Below are 9783 nucleotides of genomic sequence, written 5' to 3'. Positions count from 1 at the left end.
ATACTTGAATTTGTCATTAGATATTGCACAATATGCCAGTTGAGGGAAAGATCAGCTTTATCAGGAAAAAAATAAAAAGGAGGGCCATTAGATTTGATCCTGTCTCAAAAAGAACAATTAAATCTGTTAACTAGTCTAAGACAAAAACAAAAAACTGTCACATGGGATCATTTAGGAGGGGCTGGAATCAAATGAATATGTTGTACTGCATACAAGGACGTGGATTGTGTCAAAGCGTAACATTGACCCCAAAAATGTGAAAGAAAAGCATAAAGAGTACAAAATATGAAGCTGAAAAATATGACTCTTAAGGTCGAAATGTGTTTTTACAAGTAAGCCTTTAAAAAAAATGAAAGAAAAAGAGCAATGAACATGCTGAAACAAACAAAAAACAAAAGAACAACTATGTAAATAAAAATAAACAGAAAAGTCGGTGATATTTTACGGGAAGAAGTCTATATAAACATAAATAAAAAATGAATATAAAAGAAAAAAGAAAATGTTGTATACTAATATATAATGGCAATATATAGAATGTGTAGATAGATAGATAGATAGATACATAAATAGACAGATAGATGGATAGATAGATAGATAGATAGATAGATAGATAGATAGATAGATAGATAGATAGATAGATAGATAGATAGATAGACAGACAGACAGATAGATAGATAGATAGACAGACAGACAGACAGACAGATAGATAGATAGATAGATAGATATGAACCGAGTTCATTTAAAATGAAGCCTCTTAAGCTTGGGTTGTTCAGTGGTATGATCTTGGCTGATCCCGAAGGGATGACAACCCTCCTTTCACTTTGGACAAAACTTTTCGTTCAGCGCAGCCTGTCTTGTTTGGGTCATGCCCTGCGGTGAATTCAGGTGTCTCCCATTCAATGATAGCACTTACCACGCTAGATGCATGTCTCCTCAGAGGCAACACTTTGGACTTAAAACCTTTCCTGTGTCCACAAGTCGGGTATTTGCGCTACGCTGGCCCTCTGCAACCCAGCTGCAACTGGCTTTGCCCGCAGCCAGCGGATACAAGCTATAATGGAGAGATTGATGTATTATTGAAAACCCAAGGGTGAGTATCAGGGAGCTGCTTGCAGGGAAGGCAAGCGAGTGTGTGAACTCGGGATAATGTTTTCCTTCAACATCCGCCGTGTCCATGATTACTGTTGCACTGACTCTGCGGAGAAAAAAAAGAAGACATTTCATGTGATATATGACAAATTTATGCGCTCAAGTCAAAGCAATATGCTCGACAACATGCTCCGGCTCTGGCTGAAGGAACGCTGTTGTGCTGTGTTTCCATGCACAGTCTGCTGAGGTTATGTAGACTTGAGCCAGAGCCGAGATGACATTTCAATTATATAAATAATTACTGCCCTGGAAGTCCCCAAGGCCTGGCCCCAAGCAATCAAACTTCTAATGCTCTTAAAATTGCTCACCATCTTTTATTAATGGACGACTATAAAATGTGTTGCTCTGGCTGCTTACTTCTCTGCTGATCCACCATGAAACAGTGTCCACTTTACATATCCGTGTCTTGATTTAGACTCGGGTTTTAGAGAAGCTGTTTCGACCTGGCTGGTTTTGATGTGTCAGCTTTTGCAATTCATCTGAAAAAAGCCACAACTATATCATCGGCCAGGCGCTTGCTCATTGCACACTTGTGTGAGTGAGAGTGTGTGAGGACGGCTAGTTCCACTGCAACTTTAGATAGATGGATAGACAGATAGATAGATAGACAGACAGACAGACAGACAGACAGACAGACAGACAGACTGACAGACAGACAGACAGACAGATAGATAGATAGATAGATAGATAGATAGATAGATAGATAGATAGATGGATGGATGGATGGATGATGGATGGATGGATGATAGATAGATAGATAGATAGATAGATAGATAGATAGATAGATCGACCGACTGACCGACCGACCGACCGACGGACAGACAGACAGACAGACAGACAGACAGACAGACAGACAGACAGACCGATCGATCGATCAATTGATCGATAGATAGATAGATAGAAAAGAGAAAAGACTTAAGAGTACAAAATATGGAGTTGAAAAAAATATGATTCTAAAGATCGAAATGTGGAGAAGTAAGAACGTAAACAAAATGAGAGAAATTAAAGAAAAAGAGAAACATACTGAAACATATTGAAACAAAAAACAAGTATAGTAAATAAAAATAAACATAAACATAAACATAGACATAGATAGATAGATAGATAGATAGATTTTTTTTTTTTTTGAATGTATCTATTATTGAATTTAATTTTAATATTCATCCCTCCTCTATGTTTTTGGCTGGCCCAAGCCTTTGCAGACAGATTGAACAGTTCACACAGCATGGAAAACCAGGATAGCACTGAAAAATAGATGAAAAATGCGCAGCTACATTTGGAAAGCTATTTATTCTCGATCAGCACTAACTGCTAAGAAAGCTAAGCCGCGATCACTGAAGTCGTGTAACACACAAACAACACACAACTTGGATTCAAATGATTCTAATTCTTGAACTGGCGCTTGTTGGTGCTGTTAAGGCCACAGTGAGAGGCTTGTTTGTTCCAAAAAGCGCGATGAGAAGGCGCATACTGGGTGAGTTTCTTATCTGCGCCAATAGAGGCTGCTGTTGCCTCACAACCTGTCCCGAGTACACAACAAAGATGCCACCTCACATCCAACACAAATCAGAGTAAGCCATCGTCGCCACGCCGGACATTAGGCTTTTACTATACATATATTTTTTTATTTATTTCATGCGACCCTGAATCTTTATTTATTTATTTATTTTGTAATGTGATGCTGACAGCACCGACAGTGTCAAAGGTCAAAGGGCATTGTTTCCAAAATGGCTGTAAATGTTTTTTTCCCCAGAGGACTCTTTCTGACGACTTTAGCAGCATTCTATTTTCATTATTATCGAATACACCTGTTCTAAATTTCGGCAATCACCGAGCTAACAAAGCAACAGCTGCTTCTTCCTTCCACCCACAGATATGTGACTCTCCGACCTGCCTACATTCCTATTCCCAAACAAATGTTATTTATGTGTTTATCTGAGGAAACGCGTCTTCAAAAATGTTTATGAATAATTAGTGAATCCACAGTGAACTCATTTGAAACTCGTCGACACAAAGTAAAGTGAAAAAAAAAGTATTGCTGAAGAAGAACGTGATCATTATTATGAGAGTTTGTTTATCTGAGGAGATTCTATGACAAGAATTAAGGACCGTTTGAGAATGAGTGTGTTGAAGAAAGTCAAGGTACAAGTGAAAGTAAATTCATTTGAATTCAGATTTAAAACCATTCTTCTGCCTGTTCAAGGGGAGGTTTATATCTGCAACTGCGATGTTTCAGGGGCGTCATTTTCACTATTTTCCTGCCTGAGCAACTGGAATCACCGTTAGAAACTCCCGCAACTTTTAATTGCTCAATCCTAATGAGAGAATAACAACACAACTTTCGGTCGATCACATCTCTTTTTTTTTGTTTCTTCCCACAGAGCGATCTGCTGCGGAACATGACACACACTCATCGAGGTCCTCCCTATCGTCGTGTGAGTCAACGAGGCTCACTTACACTGCAGGAAAGTAGGAAACGTTGGACCTCTGCTTGTTGGACGAGGAGGAGGAAGAGGAGGAGGTGTCTTGTCTGCCCCCCTCCTCTCTCACCCCCACCCGCTCGCTCTCTCTCTCTCTCTCCCCGTGTGTGTCTCTCTCCATCAGCGCGGCCACCAAAGCCAAGAGTTGCCGTTGCGCGCACCGATGCCAAAACACGCAGGAGGAGTCAGTGCCAAAGGGTCATTTTAGCGCACCACAGCTGAAATGGAAGGACTGTAGGGGATCTTAGAGTAAACAGCGACCATTTGGCCTCCGATGAGACATTAACATTAAGAAAACGAAAGGGGACTGAAGCCAAATAGGAGCGCATCACCGGCGGAGCGCTGCGTTCACTAAAGGTGGGCAGACCCGGATTTCATTTACAAAAAAAAAAAAAAAAAAGAAAAGAAAAAGAAAGAATTATATTAGACGCTTGTAAGTGCTCCTAAACTCCGCTTCTTCAATTCAGGTGTTGCGCTGCAGGACATCACTGGACACTTTCGCTCATCAAAGTTGCGAGGAGCAAACGGAGTAAAAGGAGAGCCAGAGAAGACCGACACCACGGTACAAGCCGACCTCAAGTGCCGTTCACCGGGCGATGCCAGAGTAGATGCCGGGGCAATGTCCCGCCGCAAGCAGGTGAACCCGCAGCACTTATCGTTGACGCACCGGGAGAGTGTTCACGGTAAGACAACACACTCTTTGACGACACTTTCCAATCTACAAATGTTATGGTCTTTTGCATTATCACAGCTGAAGTTGAATGAAGCGAAAACCGGATTCAAAGCTTAACTTCAATATGAGCGACAACTTTATTTTCGTCCTTTTTTCTTTATCTCAGTTGCAATATAAACGGTGTGATTTTTATCTTCTGCTGAATATGACTTTTTATATTCAAGTTAATAATGAACTTTCAACATCACAACAGCTAATAAATGTATTAAAAAAAAGACTTTTCATATGATACACACAACTCACACTTGTGTGAGCACTTTAGAAAAATATCATCGATGTTTTCAGCTTTTAATTTAATGCTGCTCTCTGTTTGAATTGTTGTAAAACATCAGTGGGTGGAAAGAGAAACCATAAACTCGGGCAGCAAAGAAAAGTTTCGTTATTAAAGATGTGCTTTCAACCACTTCTAACTTCACACGTTAAATATTGCATCAGTCTTTTTTTATCTCTTAATATTTGTGGGGATGAGGAGGCGATTAAATAATCACATAATCCAATTTCAAATCAATTATATCAATTTAACCTTCATCTCCCTGCGCTCTTCTCTGCCTAAATCCAATTTCATAGAGGCCTCTAATCGGAGTAATTCACAGCAGAAGTTTCATGATGTAATCTATGCCCAATCTGCTTTGTGCTGTTGAAAAAGCTAGTTCCCCCCCTTTCAACACTCCCCTTATTACTCCTTTAAGGGGTTGCCACAATCGCTGCTTGTCTCTTTGTCTTTTCTGCATCATGCAGTGACATCATAAATTGCCATTTTGATAAATATTGGTGCTGCTTCAGCTCTGCTTTTAACTCCCACGGATTTTAATTTATGAAAGCTACAGTTTCTCCTCAGGCGCTTGTGTGTTTAACATTTACCTGCATGCCCCATTGTAGCTGTTTGCATATTTTCTTCAGGGAACTTGTTCAAATTTGGTCTTAACTGTTAAATACGTCCCTCCTCCGCTTCCAGCCATAGGTCACTCAGTTTACAGCGAGTTTTGTTCAAACAAACTCACCATGCTTCCATTGTTATAGTGACGCCCAATTGCATCCACTGATGAACTATAAAGTTGGCAGTCAAAATCCAGGTCCTGTCATTGTTGTCCGGTAAGACAAAGAACAGTACGATCCTTAAGAACTGGGCCATCTGCAGGGCCTGAATCTGGTCCTACCTGTTCCTTTACACGATACTGTCTCTTGCTTGTTGAACTGTGCCCTCAAGCGAAGATAATGACCTGTGAGGCACAGGTTCAAGTTTAAAAAAAAAATAAAAAAAGGGACTGGACTTGCAGGTATTTTTGTTCACAGATCTCTGCAAATATATTTAAAGATTATAATTTGACCTCAGCGTGTGTGTGTGTGTGAGAACAATGGTGTGTACCTAGAGCACATGTTTACTGTACATCTTCATTTGAAGGTGAATATGTACCTCTCATTGACCCTGTGGGCTGTTTCCACGAGTTAGCTGAGGACCAGGATCACACCTGAGACTGGAGCAGGGCTGGGAACCAAACTATCATTTGAATGAGTCAACACATCCCTGAGTAGATTATTAGAGATCATTTCAGCCGAGGGGAAAACAAAGCAGGTGCTTGTTTTATTATTAATATTTGTTATACTCGCTCCTCGAGAGGTCGGCCCGGTCTGTTGGTCGTAAAACTTTTAAGTATCGCCTGTCAAGACGTGTCACAAGGTACTCAGGTGATGATGTTGAAGTTCCTCTGCATATATCACACACACCCGTCAGATCAGGGGTTATCCAGTGTAACCGAACGCAGCGTTGTGCCCTGCAGACAAGGGCCTGTGGGTCATGCTCCACTTGCAGGAACAGGGAACCTGAATATCAGCATATTTCCGGACAAGCTTTAGCTGGAGACGACGTGCTGGATGTCTGCTTTCAAGGCTGGGCCGATGTAAAGACGCTGCACTTGTGATACACAACAAAGGACAGCGAAGCAGCGTTCTGTTGTCGTATCACACATGCTCAGAGCAGATGTTCACACTCTTCCATTCACGTGTGCGTCTGACCTTCGCTGCGGGGCTGATCATGCTCTGTGTGAAATGATAGGTAAAGATCCCTGTTATCTGGAGAACCCACCTTTATCGCTCTGCTACTAAGTCACACAATTACAAGACAAACAAAGGGATTAAAAAAAACAATTATACTTGACAATAGCTTGTGACTAAACATCCTGTAGTGAGTCTAAAGGTGTTTTTATTGTTATTTTAGGTGTCTGCAGGACTGGATGAACAGCATGTTGACACCTGCTCGCCCTTTATAATAACTCTTTTAATCGCCTTCCCTTACTTTGGATTGATTTCTCAAGCACTAACTGAGAGGAAGTGTGAGGTGTAAAGCAGTCTTGACCTAGCTACTGAGTCACCGTGGTCCAGGTTAACTTTCTCCTCTTGATCCTTATGAGGTGTAATCTGCTTTTTTGAACAACTTTTCCTCGGAATCTCAACACATCAAATCCAAACCCAAAGCCAGTGCTTTTGCTGCAGCGAAAATGTTTTTCCTCACCGCATTCCAAACAACACTCGAGCGTATTTGTCTCCATTCTGCGACGATAACCCTTTGTGATAACTGTTTACTCTCAGAAATGGCGTGCTACTTGTGAAGCAGTTAGTGTTTTTCGACTTTATGTGCACCATATGGCTGTCAAACGCCGGTGCGAAACCCACCGAACGCTCTGCAACACCACAGTAAATATTCATACATGCATTGTGGTAAATCTCCCTGGAGATGATCGGTGAGTGATTTATGATTGGCTGTGAGGCGTGTTCCCGGATTTCATTTCAACATTATCAAACACATTAGACCGAGTCTTTGCAAAGCAGCCGGGCTTATTCGTGATCTAAAATATTATTATTTCTATTATCCAATCTGCAAAACAGTGATGTCGGATTTGATTCTTATCTCCAAAAACGTCACGCTTGATTTCTCATGTTTTAGTGAGGTGCGGCGTCGTATCTCGCTCACTTTCTGGCTGCTAATGTGAGATTTATGACAAGAAATGCAGCAGATTAAACGCTGATAAAATAATGAAACGCACAGCGCAGGCTTTGCACCGCTCTGCTTGGCAGTACAGGCTCAGCGAGGCCGTTTGTTGTTTGAATTTTTGATTGCAACCATCTGCAACATTGCTAGTGTCATTTGTTTTCAATGACAGTGAGAATCTTTGCCGGCTTTCCCTGTGGGCTTTACACTCGCCTGTATCTATAGCCCAGCTCAATGGAAGACAAAGAAACGGAGACAAGTCTGGACCCATTCAGCATGACCGACTGTCATAAACACCGACTTCTTCTTTTTTTTTTTTTTTTTTTTTTCTACCGCCAAAAGAGTCCACGCAGCTGCTTCCACAACTCAAGAAGCAGAATCAGAAATAGCCATTAATTCAAGTCATTACATAAAGTGCGTTTTCTCAGCTCCATCCGTGGGGCAGGAGAGAACATGCCAGGCCATACTTTGAATTTTTCCATCGACTTCACCTGAGGCACAGTTTGATCAGAGCATATAAGGACGTAGACAACAATTGGGGATTAGATGGATTTACAGCTACAATTAAAGTGGTGAAAGGACAGCACTTCTGCAGGCTTGTCGAGCTCATCCTCGCCACCGAGCGAAGCTGCTTTAGTAGGACAATGGGACATTTAAGGGCAGTGCATGTAGCTGCTTATTTTTGCTGTTAATTGACACCTTTCTGGGTGAAATCACAGTATCATGTGTGAGCAGCAGCAGCAGCAGCGGCAGCAGTGGAGTCACTCACACACGGATCCCTCCGCATCACACTGATAGGGGGTGCTCTAAGGCTGTCTGTCTTCACTCACACTTGATAAGAGCATCAGCATTTACATTGGAGCACCATGGCTGCTGCTGCTGCTGCTGTGTGTGTGTGTCACAGAGAGAAGCATGTTTTGTTGCTCTCATTGCCCTGTTCAACGTTTGCTTCTAATTTATGCCATCGCTCTTTATCTGCACTATAAGCCATCTCGCCGATTACATGCAGATCAGCTGTATAGTTATTATTTAAATGATCCTGATCCTTTTTCGCCTCACTCCAGTTTTGCTTCCCCCCTCACTTTCATCGTTCGTTTTGACAAACAAGAGTGAAATTTGAATGAAAAAAATAACTTTTAAAATAATCTGTGACCTTTATTTGACCTGAACGCAGTACAGTTTTCATATCATATAATACAACATGTGCAAAAAATAATATATATATGAATAAAGTTCAATAATATACAATGATGTATATCCCACAAACTGAACATAACAAAATTTCTGCAGCCACCTTTTTCAAAATTCATTATTTCATTTATATATACTTGAGAACCTTTCTATTTAACAACTGTCAAAAACTACATTCTATTTTTTACTTTACGACATCCATAACACCTTCTAAGAAATTTGAATTATAAGGCATCGGAACATGTGATAATATGATAAATAAGTTGTGTTAAAAGAATCGATCCGTTTCGTTGGAGCATTTATTAAATTATATTTTCAGCCTTCGGTAATGAAGTATTTTTTTCAAAGAGCAACTGTGTTTATCAACTGTGAAATTCATTTCGACAACTTCTTTGTCACGCACCCGGCGTTTTTTCGTCTTCCGCTTCTGTCATGGGAGCAGTCGTCAGCTCTCCTGTTCACCGTCCACGGTTTTGGTTTGCTTTCGCTGCAGGATCTCCTACAGAGTTCCTCCTTGCATGTGTTTTCTCACACAGTTGCGCCCCAGGATAGGAGAGTGTTTAAGAGACGGGGTGCGGCTTTGAGAAGATGTCCTAGCGATATTTATCTGTGACAGTGCCAAGGCCTGCTTATTTACTGTCTTCTGCCCCCAGGCTCTGTTACTCAACCATAGGTTAGTCTAGAACAGCCTTAAAGTGGGAACCGTCTGACAGAATGTCGACTTGACGCTTGAGTCTTCCGACGCGTCGCCGCCATCTTCTCCACCTGCTGTAGCATCAGAAGCGGGAGCGCGGCCTACTGAGGTTTCTCAAGCGTAGTCCCACTTATCATTGCACGTACAGCGTATATGCATAGGCGCGCGCGGCTGCTTCTGCGAACACTATGGAACGTTGCTTCATGAATTATGTTCACACGCTGTGAACTGCAGGTAAATATGTGTTTGTGTTCCTCCTATGCTGCAAAAGATTATGAGATGGAAATGATTTGGCAGGCGTCCAGGAACCCATCGCCATTTGGAGAAAAGATATTTGGCATCAGTTCATCACTCCGGGGTGAAATGACTGGACTGGAATGGGTGTGAATGCAAATCAGTGGGTGGGTTTGATAAGGGTGTGGAGGGGTTGATGCGCGGGTTAAAAATATATTTATAATAAAGCAAACTTGTCGAATTAAGCATCACAATCGCAACTGAACATCATTTTGTTTCATAAAATCTAAATAAAAACAACAGCACTTTAGCTGCT

General features: G+C 41.5%; 1 protein-coding gene across 2 annotated transcripts in view; it reads left to right on the top strand.

The window, feature by feature from the left end:
- Positions 1-3552: 3552 nt before the first annotated feature.
- Positions 3553-9783, top strand: part of bcl11bb (BCL11 transcription factor B b) — a 29433-nt gene continuing 23202 nt past the window's right edge. The window contains exons 1-2 of one of the 2 annotated variants that reach the window (XM_053887648.1): positions 3553-3986; positions 4097-4312. In XM_053887648.1, the coding sequence (XP_053743623.1) occupies positions 4249-4312 (64 nt within the window). In that variant the 5' untranslated portion in view covers positions 3553-3986; positions 4097-4248. The remainder of the gene's footprint in view (positions 3987-4096; positions 4313-9783) is intronic. The other variant, XM_053887647.1, reaches the window with a different exon arrangement.

Source organism: Synchiropus splendidus, chromosome 15 (genome assembly GCF_027744825.2).
Source record: "Synchiropus splendidus isolate RoL2022-P1 chromosome 15, RoL_Sspl_1.0, whole genome shotgun sequence".
In the NCBI taxonomy this organism is placed as follows: domain Eukaryota; kingdom Metazoa; phylum Chordata; class Actinopteri; order Syngnathiformes; family Callionymidae; genus Synchiropus; species Synchiropus splendidus.
The sequence above is the reverse complement of the archived record's forward strand: the minus strand, read 5'-3'. Positions and strand labels throughout refer to the sequence as shown.